This window comes from Rhinatrema bivittatum, chromosome 14 (assembly GCF_901001135.1).
Source record: "Rhinatrema bivittatum chromosome 14, aRhiBiv1.1, whole genome shotgun sequence".
In the NCBI taxonomy this organism is placed as follows: Eukaryota; Metazoa; Chordata; class Amphibia; order Gymnophiona; family Rhinatrematidae; genus Rhinatrema; species Rhinatrema bivittatum.
The window spans coordinates 3,749,606-3,767,893 of record NC_042628.1 but is presented as its reverse complement, the minus strand read 5'-3'; the positions used below and the strand labels follow the sequence as shown (position 1 = coordinate 3,767,893).

The 18,288-nt window shown below is 44.3% G+C and overlaps 2 protein-coding genes across 3 annotated transcripts in view; one reads left to right on the top strand and one right to left on the bottom strand.

The window, feature by feature from the left end:
* The first annotated feature begins 365 nt into the window (after positions 1–365).
* CIAO3 (cytosolic iron-sulfur assembly component 3) lies at positions 366–9,629 on the top strand. The gene is made up of 11 exons (XM_029577564.1): positions 366–534; positions 1,634–1,729; positions 1,880–2,023; positions 2,361–2,493; positions 2,904–3,038; positions 3,427–3,545; positions 4,300–4,429; positions 4,900–4,972; positions 6,275–6,412; positions 7,710–7,867; positions 8,420–9,629. Exons 1-11 carry the CDS (start codon positions 469–471, stop codon positions 8,662–8,664), a joined length of 1,437 nt encoding a protein of 478 aa, XP_029433424.1. The 5' UTR covers positions 366–468; the 3' UTR covers positions 8,665–9,629.
* Positions 9,168–18,288, bottom strand: part of LOC115076294 (hydroxyacylglutathione hydrolase-like protein) — a 13,736-nt gene continuing 4,615 nt past the window's right edge. For both annotated transcript variants that reach the window (XM_029577569.1, XM_029577570.1), the window contains exons 2-10: positions 17,966–18,082; positions 17,545–17,609; positions 17,326–17,443; positions 16,043–16,151; positions 13,830–13,933; positions 12,829–12,930; positions 11,865–11,944; positions 10,988–11,174; positions 9,168–10,236 (exon numbers count right to left, since the gene is read on the bottom strand). In XM_029577569.1, the coding sequence (XP_029433429.1) occupies positions 11,024–11,174; positions 11,865–11,944; positions 12,829–12,930; positions 13,830–13,933; positions 16,043–16,151; positions 17,326–17,443; positions 17,545–17,609; positions 17,966–18,070 (834 nt within the window). In that variant the 5' untranslated portion in view covers positions 18,071–18,082 and the 3' untranslated portion in view covers positions 9,168–10,236; positions 10,988–11,023. The remainder of the gene's footprint in view (positions 10,237–10,987; positions 11,175–11,864; positions 11,945–12,828; positions 12,931–13,829; positions 13,934–16,042; positions 16,152–17,325; positions 17,444–17,544; positions 17,610–17,965; positions 18,083–18,288) is intronic.

Here is an 18,288-nt window from a genome sequence, read left to right as displayed (position 1 = left end):
CCTGCAGCATCGCCTTAAGAACATAAGAACATAAGAAAATGCCATACTGGGTCAGACCAAGGGTCCATCAAGCCCAGCATCCTGTTTCCAACAGTGGCCAATCCAGGCCATAAGAACCTGGCAAGTACCCTCTTATTCTACTTTATCAGTGTTAAAGAAATTATTTACTACAAACATGAGCTTATTAGAGCCCAGAAATTCTATCTTTCAAGCTATAAAGGTCCTCAGCTTCCTCCCGTGGGCGAACCTAGCTCTCCTCTCCCCGCCCATACAATAACCCGGGAGAGGAGGAAGTGACGTCAACTGCGCCTAGCGACACTTCCTCTTCCTCCTCGCGGCAGCGATGGGAGAGTGGCTGCCGCGCAAGCGCAGAGCGCCGCCTATTCGCGACAGTGTGTCGCTGCCTGAGCCGGACTTTACGGCACGTTGCCTCCTCTCACTGTCCCGCTTAGCGGCAGTGTGGCAGAAATGGCGTCGCCCTTCAGCGGAGTGCTGCAGCTGACAGACCTGGATGACTTTATAGGGCCCTCGCAGGTCAGTGTCCCCCTTCCCGGGGCCGGGTAGAGAGAGGGGGCCCCCAGGTTCCCATCCTTGGAGACCCTGAAATGATCTGCTGCCCGTGAAATAAACCGTGCGGCGGGGCTGATCGTAATCATTATACCAATGTAAGCGCCAGTGTACTCGGCACTGTACGCAAGAACTCGCTGGGTTAGAGCCCTTTCGTCTGAAGTTTTCAAAAGAGGGAGGCCGTGGCCGATGTCAGCACAAGGGGCAGACCTCTGTTCTGCTGCCCTTCTTGTAAGGGGCACCATGACAGTATGGTGGCAATCATCCTAGAATGATTCCTCTTATAGATGTTTTAAGAGGAACGCCACATCGGGTTTTTAACTGGCTTGCTAGAAATTGTGAAATCTTAAAAATAAGCACTTTGACAAATCCAATAAAAACAGGAAACATCCTTTGTATATGCTGGGGGGGGGGGTTTCAGGTAAAAATAGTATGCAGACAGCCTCCTCGCCTTCACCTGTGGTGGTTGACAAACAAAATTCTAGATGTGTTTATCCTTTCTATTTCCGTGTGTAAAATGACCCTGAAATCTTGGAATACCACTACTATTATATATTGGAAAATGCATCAATTTTATGTAAACAACAAAGCCTCAGCTTAGAGCCAGAGTTTGAGATTTGTGTTACTGTTTCCTGTTGAAAAGAAGTTGGTGAAATGTGTATGCTCGGTTATGATGGTAGAAAATTGTTCTTTTTGTCAGAAGGAGGTAAACACTTTTATACTTTAAGTTCAGCAGAGCTCAGGAACAATGAGTTTGTGAATTCATTAATTTACAATATTTTTAGATAAGGAAGTCCTGAGCACAATTAAATTAGTTTTATTCATTCTGTTACAGAAGCAATAATAATACGTTTGATCATTTTGGTACAATTTTTAAACCTCAAAAACAAATCCAGCAGCTTCAGGGTCTAAGTGCACATTTATTTTTTTCATTGATGACTGATTTAAAATATGGGACTAAAATCAGGGACATCTTGAGCAATGAGAACATTAGACGTGTCAGAAACTCCCGTGGTACTCTTATAATTTTATGTCTTCTTTTCCTTTATGATTCGTTTCTCTTTAGGATTGTATAAAGCCAATAAAAGTTGAGAAGAAGCTGGGGAGAGTAGCAGCAAAGATCAAAATTGAAGATGACGGGAGCTACTTTCAAGTTAACCAGGTCAGAACATTTTTCATGCCTGACCAGAACCTGTCATCCTAGTAGCTGGCAGGGAAGAGATTACAGGATATTAGTAAAATGACAAGGAGCCCATGATTAATTAAGAATAATCCTACTTATTTATTTGTTTTTTGATGGATTTCTCTCCAGGATGGAGATGCTCAAAAGCTGGAAAAAGCAAAAATCACTCTGAATGACTGTTTAGCTTGCAGTGGCTGTATAACCTCAGCAGAAAGTGTCTTAATCTCCCAGCAGAGTCATGAGGAGCTTTACAAGATGTTAATACATAATCGGGTACGTGACTGCACATTGGTATCTGTTAGCAGTATCTAGCAGGAATTCAAGAATGAAAACATTCCACTGATTTGTAAAAGACCCATCTCTGATGTAGCATTAATCATGCTTCTTAATGTTTTTTGTCTCCATCTCTTCAAAAGATGTATTGCATGTGTTTTGTTTTTTTATTTGCTTTTGGCATGGTGAAAACTCAAGGGGTGGCTTAAGGAGGAGTACGGGTATGGGAAGTTATGATGCGACTGAAATCCGTGCCATCCAAGAAAGGAAATAAATGGGTTTGCTAGAAATGGCAGGTGTGAAGCTCTGACTGCAGGGTTCATCTCTCTCTCATCAGACTGCAGAGTCCCAGCAGCAAAAGCTGGTCGTAGTGTCTGTTTCACCCCAGGCCAGAGCATCCCTGGCAGCAAGATTTCACCTGAGCATTGTGGACACAGCAAAGAAACTAACGGCATTCTTTAAAAAATTAGGTGTGTAATATCTAATACTTTGACTGTTAATATGTACCTTGAGATCCCCATATTAAACCACATGATAGAAATGTTTTCATGTGTTTAATTATAACAATTTTGGTTTTGTTTGCTATTATTGTAAAACACAGTTTTATTTGTACACACCTATATGTAATCCATTCTAATTTAATGTCCTTACAACTGCAGACCAGGCCACTGTATCTAAAGACTTTGTTATCAAGAACAGAGGCAAATTCTGAATTATTGTTCTTACTACACTGATCAGCAAGATGTAGATATATTCATCCTGAATAGGTTACCCTGCTGGGCGATGAGAGCTCTTGGTTATACAGGAAAACACTTTCTGGAGGGTGAATATTGTTTTTATTTCTAGTTTGCTTACTCAGCATGGTGGCCATGTTTTCTAGGCGTGCACTATGTATTTGATACAGCCTTCTCAAGAAATTTCTCTCTGCTGGAGAGTCAGCGAGAATTTGTACGACGCTTTCAGAGAAAGAGTGAGGAGAGGGAGGCTCTGCCGATGCTGGCCTCTGCCTGTCCAGGTAAGCTGCTTCCTTTTCTCTTAGAGGAAATCCATCAGTAAAGCAGTCATTATTCCATGTGGAGATAATCAAAGCTTCCACAGTCATCCTATAAATGCTTGTGCACAGACTGCACCCAGCAATACAAGATTTTTTAACCAAACCTAGGGTGGCCTCTGTATGTCTGGTAGACTTTTTGTAAGGCTGTTTGGTGAGGTATGTTTTATTCTAGACCATCTGGTTATCTCAGAGATTTCCATTCCGAGCTCTGTGGTTTTTGCTGTGCAAATACCTATTGTAAGAGAATTTCGGTCGACAAAAAGATCTTTAATAATTCACATTATGTTTCTTCCTGCAATAAGAATGGGATCAGTTGTGCATTGGTTGATGTTTTCTTTTTTGCTTGCAGGCTGGATCTGTTATGCAGAGAAAACCCATGGTAGTTTCATTCTTCCTTACATCAGCACCACCAGATCTCCGCAGCAGATCATGGGCAACTTCATCAAGGATTACTTTGCAAAAGAGCAGGTAAAATGTGCCCAGGTTTCCTGTGTAGAATATTGTGGAATGTTATCTGCATTGTTATCATAATGTTTAATTAGTATCAGTTCTACAATACTAATAAAGAGAAGTGAGGCTGCTGACTGATTCTGTTATTGGGGGGTACATTTTATAAAAAAGCGCGAGCGTGTACTTTAGTTTGGGGTATGTTTTCGGGGGTTACGCGCATACCCCTTTGAAAATCTACCCCAGGAAGTGGAAGAATTTATATTCTAGATTGGATTTCTTCATACCTCTTACAAGAACTGACCAAACGTAATGCATGTTTGGTAAACATTAGCCAAAAATAACCTGATTTCATGAATCTCGTCACTGCTGTGTTATCTTGGCCGCCTCAACTGGACCGGGCAGAACCCACAAGGATTCTAATAAACCAAAAGAAACCCCCGGGAGGAAGGCTGAAAAAAAATTGGTGAATTGCAGGATTCCCACCCTCTGCCATCTGCTGGAGACAGAAATACTGAGGCACTGCAGGTGGCACTAGAGGTTATAGTACAGTGTCAGCGAAGCTTTGCCTCTGTCTCCATCTGCTGGCAGGGGGAAATGAACCCAGGAGTCTGGACTGATCCGGGTACGTACAGGGAACTTGGAGTCTGCCGGATGTGCTTTTAGCCTCCGATGGTGAGAGCAGAAACTCTTTCTTGTAAGATACTCTTGATTAAACATTAAATTGGTGTGCTGCAGGCTGTGCCATTCCACTGAGCTTTCACATTGTTTGCAGCATGTAACACCAGAGCAAATCTATCATGTGAGCGTCATGCCGTGTTATGACAAGAAATTGGAGGCATCCAGGCCAGACTTTTACATCAAAGAGTTTGAGACCCGGGAGGTGGACTGTGTGATTACTACAGGTGAGGGAGCAGTCCTGGTCTGATCCACGCCTTTGATGCTCACGTGCTGATTCTGCACTTAACCCAGTATTGAAGGATGATGACCAGAGACCATTTTAAATATGAACGGGGAGGGAGAGTTTCACACACTGCTGGGCTGACCCTTTTCTCTCATTAAGCATTGAATCTCAGGGGAAGCTTCTGTTCTAGTTCCCACTAACAGGGGCATATGATAGTGTGCAGAAGCTTGGGGAGGGGGTGGTTTCAGTATGAGCTGTCATTTACATGGGATTTGGGTTTGTTTTTTTTTAATTTATCTGTATCAGGATAAAATGTCTTTTGTAACATCACAGTATTTTAATAAAGTCAACATTTAGACTTTAAAAAAATATTTTTAGTTTTTAATGACTAGACAGAAATGCAGATTTTTTTTAATAAATACAATTTAAGGATCCTTGTGCTAATCTGTTGGTCACTAATGTTTCTTTCAGGGGAGGTGCTGAGGATGCTGGAAGAAGAGGCTGTGTCTTTACCAGATGTGGCCCCTGCTCCTTTGGATGCCGTGTAAGAATCCGTATGCCAGCAGCTTTTCTTGTGGTCGTTTTCTCATTTTAGGTATTAACCCCAGAGGCTGAGGTGGTAAGCGCTGTGCACTGCCTTGCAGAAGGTTCTCAGTTTGATCCTGGGACTGCTGTGGAGGCAGCGTTCGCAGCCCCAGGACGGGGGGAGTCCTGGACATTGCTTAAGGGTGATGTTTGGTGGCCACGACTGCAGGGTTCTGGAAGGAGTCCTGGGGCACGACCTCTGGCCCAGGACAGACTAAAAGTAAGTTGGGAGGGGAGAAATCCCAGCCCTGATTCCAATGGAGTTGGAAATACAAAGGAGCAGCAGGAAACAGTGAGGTTGAAAAACAAAAGTCGCCGATTCCTGTTCCTTTGCACAATTGGTGCAAGAGCAGAGCAGGAATGATGAGCAGAATCCAGAAGTAACTCTGAGCCCCGGGAGCAGAATGCGGTCACCTCCAAGTATTTCCTTTCTTCCAGTTTATGTCCACTTGTATTCTGCAGTCCACCCTTATTATCCCCCACTTAAAGCATTTTACAAAAGTAGACCACAGTAAGTAAAATTAGTCTCATTGAAGCAGAGACGAGGAACCTTGAAAGGAAGCTTGAATTTGTATCTGTACGCAAATAAAATAGAATTACAGCAACCTAAGAAGATGTGCAAGGAGTGCCAATGCTATTTACATTTGTATGTCAAATGTAAAAAAAGAAACATTCCTGGAAGTCTGGATGTTCCACTCCTTGCACATAAAGTATTGGCAGCCATGCAGATTTCCCCGCTGTACCACCCTTCTGCCTTACTCTTGCCCAGAGATGGGTTCATACCCTGCCCAAATATCTGTGGCTGGGTAAAATTGGCAGGTTCCCAACTGTCTCATGAAGCATCACAGACGTCACTTTCTGGGGAGCTGCTGCTTCTCTGACATGGGAGCACAGAGGTCTTCTGCTGGCAGGGAGAGGTCATTAGACATGAAGTGCTTTAGCGTAACAACACGCCCACACCTGGATACATCCTCTTAAGCTCTGGGGGGCTTTATTACATTCAGCCATGACACACAGCCAGTGATATGGTCCGGGTCCTGCTGTGGTGACCTGGGGTCTCAGTACTGCTCTGCCCTGCGCTATAGGCTGAATTCAGGATGCTTGGAAGGCGCTTTAGGGACTCGTTCTAAAACTGCTTGGAATTAGAGAAGAGCCGAAAAGTGGGAATGGTCAGACCATGCAAGCAGAAACCTTGTAGAGAAGAACCTCGGCCACTTCTGTGCTAATGGGGACCACGTCCTTGTGCTTTCTGTCGCCGTAGCTTCAGCAATGCTTTGGAGGAGCAGCTGCTGAGCCATTCTGGGGGAGGATCCGGGGGCTATCTGGAGCACATCTTCAGATACGCTGCCAAGGAGCTCTTCGCAGTGCAAGTGGAAGAAATTCAATACAAACCTTTAAAGTAAGAATTGTTCTTTAACTGACTCGCACTATTTACGTTTCAGCAGGATGTTTACATAGGTCAAGCTCATCCAATTAAAAAACCCCCTGCATTTTGTTATTTAGATGCTCTCCTGATTTCCATTTTTTGAAAGATGTCCTTTTGGCTTTTACTGCCTCTTTCAGCACCATTAAACCACGCTGGCAGCCATTTGGTCTTCCCTTGACCTTTTTTTAAGCAGGGAATATAAGTTGTCCGGGCTTCTCAGATGGTACTTTAAACAACATCTATGGCTCAGCCTTTGGAGCTGTTTTCTTACTTTCCTTATTCTGTCATCATCTCCCTTTTTTAAGGTAAATGCTGCTGCAGTAGTTTTTACTTAATGGCCTCCCTCCAGTGATTGTCAAATTTGAACTCATTATGATCGCTACTGCGCTTGCACGAAGTTGTGTGTTCTAGTGAGGACTAAATGTAAAGTAGCCGCCCCTCGCCGTGGTTCATGGAGAAATGCCGAACATGGCTTAGTAAATAACCCACACGTTTCTATCTGCCCAAGGTCTCTCAAATTTGAACCCCGGCCTCCCCTTGTTCTAACCACTAGGCCATGCCCCACACTCTCTCTTCTTGTACTGATATAATTTATACCTATTGGTTATCCTCCTTCCACCCCGATACTGCCATACATTTTAACTTTCCTATTCAGATTTCTGGGATTTGCCCACATATTATATTCACATCCTGCTTATTAGCAGAAGATACAGGGAATTTAGAGATGACAACGCTGGCTGCCTTTTATTTACATCCAGCTGGGCTACATGAGCCTTAATCATACCCTTTCTACTAGCGTTTCTACCTTCCCAGGTTTGTAAGTATCCTTGGATGATATCTCCCTTCCAACCATGAGCTTCTGAGTCACTATCTGCTTCTCAAATGTTAGCACCAGGAGCTGGGTCCACCCTGTTTAATGTGGTGCCCATCCCATCCCAACTTCCTAACAAACCTAAACCCCTTTTTTTTGTCCCATCCATGCAGCGACTGTGCTCCATCGCTTGCCTCTGATATCTTGTGCATGGAATGTGAAGTATTTCTAAAACGCAGCTCTGGAAGTTCCAGAGTTCAGTTTCCTACCAGGTATATTCCTAAATTTAGCCTTCACAACCTCCCTCCTGAACTTTGTCATTTACCCACATTTCATGACAGTCAGCTCTTCCCAGTGCTCTCTAAAATCCTAGGTATGAAAAGTAATGAACTATCTGAAATTATTTGTTGACAAACCTCATTCCCAAATCCTTATCTTGACTTATATTCTTTTGGCTAGAAACAAGGATTTTCAGGAAGTGACTTTGGAACAGGATGGGAAGATCTTGCTGCAGTTTGCTTTGGCTTATGGATTTCGAAACATTCAGAATCTGGTTCAGAAACTGAAGCGTGGAAAGTGCCCGTATCACTATGTGGAGGTCATGGCTTGCCCCTCAGGTATAAAGACTCCATGAAGTTAGCAAGTAGCACATTCAAAACAAATTAGAGAACATCCTTTCACTCAACACAATCTCTGCCATTCATTACTGGGGGAATATGGTTATGGCAATTAGCATGTCTGGGTTTAAAAAAAAGGTTTGGACAAATTTCTGGAGGAGAAGTCAAACTTATTAATTAAGTAAACTTAAAAAAAATAGCCACTACTTATCATTGTGTGATAGCAGTATGGGGTCTTTTTACTGTTTGTGATCTTGCCAGCTACTGGTGACTTGGATTGGCCACCGTTGAAAACAGAATACGGGCTTGATGGACCCTTGGTCTGACCCAGTATGACGAGCTCTTATGTTCAGTGCCAGGACTATTAGGTCTTCCTTTCCTTTGTTTTTCAAATTAACACCAAGCTGGACTGTGCTGTTTTCATCAGTAAGTACAGCAGGATCCATATAACCTATGCTAGGATACCTTGAGCATGTCCGCTGCACTGCAAGCCTTTCTAAATATGTTATCGTGATCTGTGCTGCTGAACCTTTGCTTATGTGCTGCTTTTAGGTTGTTTAAATGGTGGGGGTCAGATCAGAGCAGAAGGAAAAGGTGAAGCCAGCAAGGACCTGCTCCAGCGCGTGGAGATGCTGTATGACACTGCCCAAACCAAGATTCCTGAGCAGAACTCAAGCGTAACAGAACTTTACAAGCAGTGGCTTAATGGGGCGGACTCAGAGGAGGTTAAAGAGGCACTACATACACAGTACCATGCCGTGGAGAAAATGAACACCGGATTCAATATCAAGTGGTGATAATGTGTTTTCCATTACTGCTATCTTAGTAAAACCAAGAGGTTCTGAGACTCGCAGCACGTGGCCGCCTTCAGCACATGCAAGCAGCTGTAAACCCTAAAGACCCAGCTTCTGATAACCTCCTCGTGTTTACCCTGAGACTGAAGCAGTGATCGTATGCTTATGTTATTGCACAGGGCTATATAATATAGCCCAGGATTCAATAACAAACAGTGGGTAACTTCTCTGCAATTTATAACACTTAAAGGTTTGACAGAATTTGCACAAAAAATAAAGATAAATTTGAGGCCCCATTTAGGAATCCACCTGGGAAGCACAGGGCCAGTGCTGTCCAATGGGTGTCACGTGGCCGCGCCAGCCTGCAAGGACTGTGCATGCTCCCTCCACGCCACTGAGGCCCAGAAGCTGAGCTGTGACGAGGGCAGTGATAAATTGTTATGTGCTGTGGTAATGGCGCCTGATCTCTGAACACTGGAGAAATCATGAGAGTAGATTTTAAATGGTTAAAAAATATTCAGTTGATTTTTATTATTTTAAACAAAACTTCTCAATCACAAATGCTGCTGTAATCCTCCTTGCCAGAGCGAGAGGAAAGAGGTATTAGAAGCAGTGAATATGTTCTCAGGCTACACTAGGTCACCATTTGCAAAAAGTGGCAGCTGACCCGTCATTCACTATAAGTACAGATTTGTCTTAAATCTGAACTGCATGTCTTAGTATTGAAAGTCAGATGGTTACAGAGCTATCTAAGGCCCTGATTCACTAAGGCTTTTCCTCCCATTTTGTGTCTAATGAACCAGGCCTTAAGTCTGTAACATTTTTCTGGGCCTTATTTGTATGGAAAGTATATTTAACACAAGCCTGAAACCTGTAAGGAGTGATGCTGCGTCAAAGCTTAACCTTGTTACTATCCCCCATTTTGAAGTTATGATGAAAATCAGTTAAAATAAATATTATGATTATTACTATCAAAGTTCCCTGTACCTTGCAGTAGTAACATGAGCCACGAGTGTGTGAAGGATCAGTAAGAACTAAAACAGGCGGCCCACAGCCAAGCAGAACGCACACGCCTTGCGTAGGAACAGCTGAAATATTTGGAGCAGAAGCGGTCAGCAGCCCGCACATCCAATGCTTTATCAAAGCTTTTCCGTTCAGTTAGGGGAGCGCTGGTGCTGAAGCCGCCCCTAGCCCTCACCTGCAAGAGAATGTGCTCAAATCGTCATCCAAGGGCAGCTGTGCTCTTACAGTACCATCATTCCTGGTTTCCTTTTACCGCATGATGTTCTAGTAGTCTTATTGTATACAACACGCAGACATTATTATAGCCCTGGAAAGTGCCTCTTTTGTACATATGCATATTTGTGAAGTGTACGTGTCTAGAAAATTGCCTAAATTTTAGTGTAAATGCTACATTGCTTAGAAAAACAGCGTTCTTGTGTTATCAAGCGTCTTTCCCAAACCAAACCCATGGTGGCCCATCAGTGCAGGATGGCGTGGAGCACTGTTTGTTGCTGGCATATTCAGCAGGAACCCAGAGCGGTCTCCTCTTGGCTGGCGGTGCAGTGGCAGCCTCTGGAAAATGCAGAACTTCTTTCAGTATATTTATTTACAGATAAGCAGCGGCTCTGCCCCTCCATTACCCCTGACAACAAACAGACCTCCTGCTCTGAAGCCTTCAGTTACAAGCTAGCTGGCATTGTCACAGCTGGACAGTGGAGGGATGGGGCGCTGAGCCATTCTCTCTCCCTTAACGGCTTCCGCTGCCAGAACCTGGCTCTGGCTTCAGGAGGTGACCCAACCCAACGTGCCCACCAGAATCACTTCCAAAACCAGTTTGGAGACAAAGAATTTACTGCTGGACCTGGAGGTGTTCATCAAAATCTGCAACGCTGAATTTAGCTTGTTACCCACTCCAGCCTGAACGCACTTGCTGACTTTTTTTTTTTTAGGGTTTAAGCTGTATCTACTGCAGACTTAATTTAGCAACTCTTCACCTCCCCCCATACCCAACAGTCAAACTCTAGTACAGCTGTTAACAGCTGGCTGAAGGCTATGCTATTGTGATTGCTCCCTGTAATGCACTGACTTTTAACCTGCAATTCATGACAATTTACTTTTTTTTAATTGCTGTGTTCAAAAGTTCAGCTCTTCTCATCAGAAAGCAACTGCTGAGCACCGGTGAAAGATTGACATCTAAAATTCACACGGTTGCCATCTATCAAATCCATTTCCAACACGAGAAAGCAATTTCTGCCCAAAAAGTACAGGAAATCACTTGCACAAAGCTTTGGATAACCTGATCAGAGAATGCAGCTGAACGTACACGGCGGAGTAATAAGTGCTGTCCTTTCCCCAAATCTCATGGCCGAAAGAGCCCCCACTCCAACGCTACCAGCGCAGGGCCTGGCGGTCTCTCTTTAGGTTTTTTGAAATTGTCCTTCATTGTTCGAAGCACATCCATCACTTCCACAGGATCAGTCTTGCCTGTAAACTTCTGCACCGATTCTTCTCTGCAATGCAAAATTATCCAAGATCAGGTTTGGAAGTAACAAGAGAATAGTGCAGAGCACTTTCTATATTGATCTGCCCCTGGTTCTGCAGGACATTACAATCGTGTTTCTTCCTACATCAGTATCCCCCCCCCCCCCAACGTATCTTGTTCTAACATCGCAGGCTCTTGCTATTGCAAAGTACTTGCTACCAAGTCATCCGCCTGGCCCAGCACATCCAGGTACCACTGGTGCAGAGTTTAATATTGTCCTCCCTGGCCCTGCTGTGGATTGAGGATCACCACAGAAAAATATTATCGCAATAGCTAATGTTCACCAGCACCGCAATAAGCTGCAGAACTAATGCCAGGAACATAAACAGCACCAAGCTGACCAGCTCTACTCTCTTTCACTAAGAGCTCAGCAGTGACAAAAAGGGTCAGAACTACCGACTGCATTACATCAGATATTTCACTGGTCGATCTGACAGCCACATTCAGCTTTTAAAGGTACCATTTTCATCAATTTCCTCTATCGCTGGTGATATGACTAACAAGATTTAGAAGGATTTCTCTAGTCACTGCCATGCAGAGTGCCCAGTGAATACATTAATAAAATTGCTATCGCATTTTCTCTGAAGACACAGGGGCTATTGAAAGAGTTTTACCACCAGCAGCAGCAAGAGAGAATCCCGCACTGAACAGTACTCACGTTACTCTCATAAAAGGGTTGTAATAGAATTCCTCTCCCAGTGTAGAAGGCACAGTGGGTAAGTCCTCATCATCTCGAGCCTGCAAATATACCACAGACGTCAAGCAGACAGCCTTCAAAGGCATTTCTTTACAGGGCAATTACTGAAGCCTCTGGAAAAGAGTTTGGCAAGCTGTAGACAGTCCACAGGTGCCCTGTACGACAGGGAAGAGCAGCTTTAAAAGAGCACCGTCTGGAACATGAGCTTCCTGGACCTCAAGTCTCTGCTTCGGATGAAGCCCATGCTTTTGTGCTGCACTCGGCAGCTTTCTCCAGGACTACAGAAAACAGCAGCCCTGTGCCTGAAAAGCCCGTCTGAGAATATAAGAAAGTTAATGGGGAGAGAGAATTTCAAAAGCTATTTGCAACTACCTAGTATACCTGATTGTAACGCCCCTTCAGCCCAGATTTGGAAAGGCAAATGATTATCCAAATCCAAAAGGGATCTTTAAAAATTGTGCACCCTGGTCTGTGGGCAAGGGCGCACTTGTTGTTCCACAATGTGGATGCTTTTTTGCTTCTCATGGAGACATTCCCGAGGCAGAGTTAGGACCTGGGAAACAACAATGCATGGGGTTTTGGCCAGAAAAGGTATTTGCACAAAAAGCTAGTACAAATCTCTGCGGCAAATGTTTCCAAGGGAAAACAGACGGGGACTTTACACCTGCCCACAGAGTATCAGAATTAAAGTTTTAATTTATGAGACCCTGTGATTCCCAATCGATGATCACATAAACCAGATACTGCATGAACAGCTCTAACCGGGGAAACGATTATTGAAAATCATCTCCTGCAAAGAGTGCTCTCCTCTGGGAGCCTCCCATCCTCCACCAGCCTATTCGTACAGGCACAGCCCTTGCACTGCACGCTAACGGCTAAAACGCCCGCAATCAGCAACACAGACAAATCGGAAGCAAAACCTCACCTTGGCCCATGCAAGCTTGGCTTTCACAGCCTCACTGTCCGGCTCCACTTTCAGAGCAAACTTCAAGTTTGGGATCGTGTGTTCATGGCCACAGAACACTTTCTAGAACAACAAGAATTTGCCAAATACTTAGCAATCATGTCAGGGAAACAGCTGGAGGTAAATTATCTACACAGCAATTAATCACATTTTTGTTGTTATAAAAATAGGCTGTCAAATTTAAGGGCATTCATTTTCTTCTATTTTTCAAAATAAATGGAAAAGAAAGCCAGGACATGATCCAGGCTCTCATGGACTGTTCCCATCAGAGTCCGTACAAGAGGATTTAGTGCCCTAAGCGAACCTTCTGGCATGAAGCCCCCTCACACAACTTACCCACTGGCAGTGGCTCCTGCACGGCGCTCCCTCCTACCAGTGGCAGTGGCTCCTGCACGGCGCTCCCTCCTACCACTGGCAGTGGCTCCTGCACGGCGCTCCCTCCTACCACTGGCAGTGGCTCCTGCACGGCGCTCCCTCCTACCACTGGCAGTGGCTCCTGCACGGCGCTCCCTCCTACCAGTGGCAGTGGCTCCTGCACGGCGCTCCCTCCTACCAGTGGCAGTGGCTCCTGCACGGCGCTTCCTCCTACCAGTGGCAGTGGCTCCTGCACGGCGCTTCCTCTAACTACTGCCCTTCCATCCAACTTAGAAACCTCAGCCAGAGGCCGCAGGCTTTCACACTTCATGGGTCACCACTGTGCGATGGCCTGGATCCCCGCCCCCAGGGGCTGTGAAGGCCTAGGTTTTCCTTATTTTCTCCCTGCAATACTGAGACGTAAAACAACCAGACTAGAAGCAAAGCTTTCCCGTTCCTCTCACTCAGAGGTCACTGCACAGACCTCATCTGGAAATCTGGTTTTATTCAGAAAAGAAAATCTGAATTTGTGTCCGTGAGGACTGCTACTTTTATCAGTTTATAAACAAGGGGTCTGGAACCACCCAGATGTGAATTAGAACACTTACTGTTTCTTTTGGTAAGGTGCCCAAAATCTGCATTAGGTTTTTGTACATCTGGTCAGCTGTTCCTTCAAAGAACCTCCCACAGCCACCAATGAACAAGGTGTCACCTGTGTAAGGAAACATTGCATGCTAAGGCTCTCTCCATCACTAGGACCACATTGTGTTCGACCGTTCTGAACCCTTCCAAAAGAAAATATCCCCCCAGAATGCTTGAGATGCACCCTGTGGGTGTATTCTGAATCTCTCATACTGCAAGGAGCGTCACATATTCCCCCTCGCCCCCTGCACACTGGGATGAATCAGATCCCCTTCCATGTGCAGCCCTTTATGAACTGCTTAAAAAAGTAAATCGATAAAAGATTTTCAGCCTGACTGGGAGACGTCGCAGGAAGGATTTTAGTTGCTAGCTGGTGCATACTACCATTCATTCGTCAGATACATTTTGGGCTAGCACTTTCTTTATTTGATAAAAGCACGGAGATTGTGAGACTTTCGGAATATGGGACTGGGTGAACCCACCATTAATGGGGGAGCAAAGGGTAGAGGCAGCTGGTGGAAACGCTGGAGCTACCAGGACTCTCCCTACTTATCAGTCTTTACCTCCTCCGTTACCCTGGAGCGTGGGATTAATCTGGCTCTCTCCTTGCCAAGGAAGTGGAGTTTGTCGCTTCACTTCATAACAGCTTAGAGCACAGCTGCAGGGTGGCAACAGGAATGAGCTGGAACTAGCAGAAATCCCGAGATCCAAGCACAGACTCTGTATGATCTCCAGCAACCCACTTTATCAGTCTGCCTAATCTAATTAGTAAAAAGTAATCACACTCCTGCATGTCCACTCTCCCCTATAAAAGCTGCTGTGTAATGCAAGGACCACAATTGTGCTTCTATATTATGCACCCCAGAGCTGGCTGTATGCAATCATAAAACGACAGTAAAAGTCAGAAAGCTGCTTGGCTGCATAGGGAGAGGAATGGTCAGCAGAATAGGGAGGTGATATTGCCCCTGTATAGGTCTCTGGTGAGACCTCACTGGGAATACTGAGTACAGTTCTGGAGATCGAAACCTTCTAAAGGATATAAACAGGATGGAGTCGCTGCAGAGGGAGGCTGCTAACATGGTCTGTGGTCTTCCTTCTAAAGCACATGGGGACAGACTTAAAGATCTAAACATTTGAGATATAATAGAGACATTCAAATATCTCCAACGTTTCCATGAGCCTCTTTTAATGGAAAGGAGGCTCTAGAACAAGGGGTCATGAGATGAGGGTGAAAGGGGTAGATTCAGACATAATCTTAGGAAATATTTCTTTACAGAGAAGGTAGTGGATGTGTGGAACAGACAAAGCCAGTATCTGCATTCGCGAAAGCCTGGGATAAATACACGGAATGTCCAAGGCAGCGATAGGAATTATAATGCTGAATTAATTGGACGGATGGACAGGCTGGATGGGCCATGCACTCTTTTTCTGCCGTCATATTTCTAACAAGGCCCTGAGTTCTATAAAAAAAAAAAAAAAGAAAGAAAGATGCTGCATAAATTGTTAAACAAATGTAAATTTTGAACCCAATTTTCACAGGTTATCTAAATAGCAGGAATGAAAGCAGCTGCAGTGGTTTAAGTGCTGTGTTAGAAGGATGAGAGAAAATACAGCGTCCGTGCACGGAAAGCATCTTTCGGCCGCTTACAGTATTGTGGATCAGGGAATGTTTCTCCAAAAATGATATGAATGGATTTTGTAGATATTTTTGATAAAGTCTAAAATGAACAAAAATGTGTGAAAGTTTGTAGACATCCTGATGTACTGAGAGTGCACGCCAGGCCTGATTCACTCAGCTTTTCTCCCACAGACACAGAATGGGGGAAAAGCCTCCATGAAACAGGCAGCTTCTTCTTTTACATATAAGACGGCACAATCCTAGTTACATCCAGCATCTTAAATGTGAAGTCTTTTGCTTTTAAAGATCACAAAGCATTGTAAAATGATTATATACGTCAGTACCATTCATGCAGCCACCACAGGGGTAAAGGGTTTTTATGCTTTAGGTGCAGGTACAAGAAGAGAAAATGAACCTGAACACATAATGTCTTATCTCTCTGTGTAAAGGAAATGCTTGGATAAACATTCACATGGGCAGCAGGGCTAACTCTTGTCACTTCCGCTCTCTCTCTCTCTCCTTTCCTGATATTTTATTTGTGAAAGATAAGCAGGCAGGTACCTGAAAAAACTGCAGGAGCATCAGGGCAGTCATCCTCCCACACGAAGTAGCACATGTGAGTCGCTGTGTGGCATGGCGTGAATAGGCACCTCACGTTTATGTGTCCAAACTGCAGGGAGACAGCGTCCGTCAGGAAAACGTTCCTTCCCCATTCAGAATACTTGTCTTCTGCACTGGAAGAGACCTGTGCTACATGCACCACTTCTGTGTATAATCTCTAGCGCTGTACGTCACATACATTACTCACGCGTACGCTCTCTCATAATACTCGTCTTCTGCACTGGAAGAGACCTGTCTACATGCACCGCTTCTGTGTATAATCTCTAGCGCTGTACGTCACATACATTACTCACGCGTACGCTCTCTCATAATACTCGTTTTCTGCACGGGAAGAGACCTGTGCTACATGCAGCGCTTCTGTGTATAATCTCTAGCGCTGTACGTCACATACATTACTCACGCGTACGCTCTCTCATAATACTCGTCTTCTGCACTGGAAGAGACCTGTCTACATGCACCGCTTCTGTGTATAATCTCTAGCGCTGTACGTCACATACATTACTCACGCGTACGCTCTCTCATAATACTCGTTTTCTGCACGGGAAGAGACCTGTGCTACATGCACCACTTCTGTGTATAATCTCTAGCGCTGTACGTCACATACATTACTCACGCGTACGCTCTCTCATAATACTCGTCTTCTGCACTGGAAGAGACCTGTCTACATGCACCGCTTCTGTGTATAATCTCTAGCGCTGTATGTCACATACATTACTCACGCGTACGCTCTCTCATAATACTCGTTTTCTGCACGGGAAGAGACCTGTGCTACATGCAGCGCTTCTGTGTATAATCTCTAGCGCTGTACGTCACATACATTACTCACGCGTACGCTCTCTCTCCTATTGTACGTTACGTGAAAAAGCTCTCTGCCTACAAATCCTATTTCTGTTCATCTGGAATTGCATGCACAGATTATTCCCTGATGGGATTCTGCATTATAGTGGTACTTGTTTAATAACTACCAGTTAAATACATTTCCTGTACACTATAAAACCGTAGTGAAGCCTGTCTGAACCTGTTTGGCTGATAAACTTCTTATGCACTAAACATAAGAATGCAAAAACGGTGCAATACATTTTCATAAATATTTCACAACATTGACAGCTGCTTTCAGGATTTTTGCACTTTATCACATAAGAAATAAAATGTGAAAACAGGTTTCTCCGAAAAAGCTTTACAAAACGAGATGACATGACAGCAGAAGGAGCAGGGTATTGAACCTTTAATTCCTCATTGTGCGAGACCTTGTTCGTCAATGCCCCAATTCGCTTATCAGCCCCATACACCCTCAGATCTGGGTGGTGCCTGGCCAGCTCCTCGTTCCCTCGGCAGTGATCTCTTCAAACAGAGCAAAGAGTGGAAAGTAAAGAGAAATGCAACTCTGCTTCTCATAAAAGTAGCAAGTGAAGGATAAGGTTATTAGCCACAGAGGTGCTTACAAGTGGTGGTGAGTGGTGAGGATCGCTTTAAGAGTTACCCCTTCTCTCTTGATAATTTCTAGTAACTAAAATGAAAAAGCCAATTACTTTAAATGAAACTGAATATTTTTATTTTACTAAATGTATCATAAAGCTGAAAGAACCGATCATGAACATTGCTAACTCAAGCTGACATCGTTCTGCATGAGAGCGGAAACAGCTGAAAAAAACAGTTATAGATGATCAGATACTAAGGGGCAGATTTACCAAAGGTTAAGCTCCAGTTTTTCCTACTGAAGATGTCGCAATGTTTTCTTTGACAAATCTGGAGCAATTATTGCAGAGGAGCAAATATCTGATAAATCAGCCCCAAGTCAGTTTCTTGCAATCCACTGGGTACCATCACACTGAGGTTTTATTTTAACAGAAATTAACAGATTACCCTCTTTGAGACTGCAGCATCCACCGCTATGGCATCCTTCGTGTTTTCTTCAATCACCAAATACATGTAGTTATCTTCCAGGACTGAAATCACTTTTACCCTCATGGTCCAGTCAAGCTGTATTGAAGATAGGAGGACATAAATAATTTCATTTCTGGCAGAACAAAGCAAATAAAGTTATTCCTTGAAACAAAGAAATTTCCTAGCGTGTAGCCAGATGGACTCAGGACCGATGGATTATGCTCTCCTGCTAGCAGTCAGATTTCAAAACTTATCACCCTACATACACCCCTGCAGCGACCTCAGCCCTTCACTATCTCTCC

Coding starts and splice junctions, on each gene's coding strand:
- CIAO3 (XM_029577564.1), top strand. CDS start 469: ATGGCGTCGCCCTTCAGCGGAGTGCTGCAGCTGACAGACCTGGATGAC. Junction 535..1,633: donor ACTTTATAGGGCCCTCGCAG/GTCAGTGTCCCC, acceptor GTTTCTCTTTAG/GATTGTATAAAGCCAATAAA. Junction 4,430..4,899: donor GGACTGTGTGATTACTACAG/GTGAGGGAGCAG, acceptor TGTTTCTTTCAG/GGGAGGTGCTGAGGATGCTG.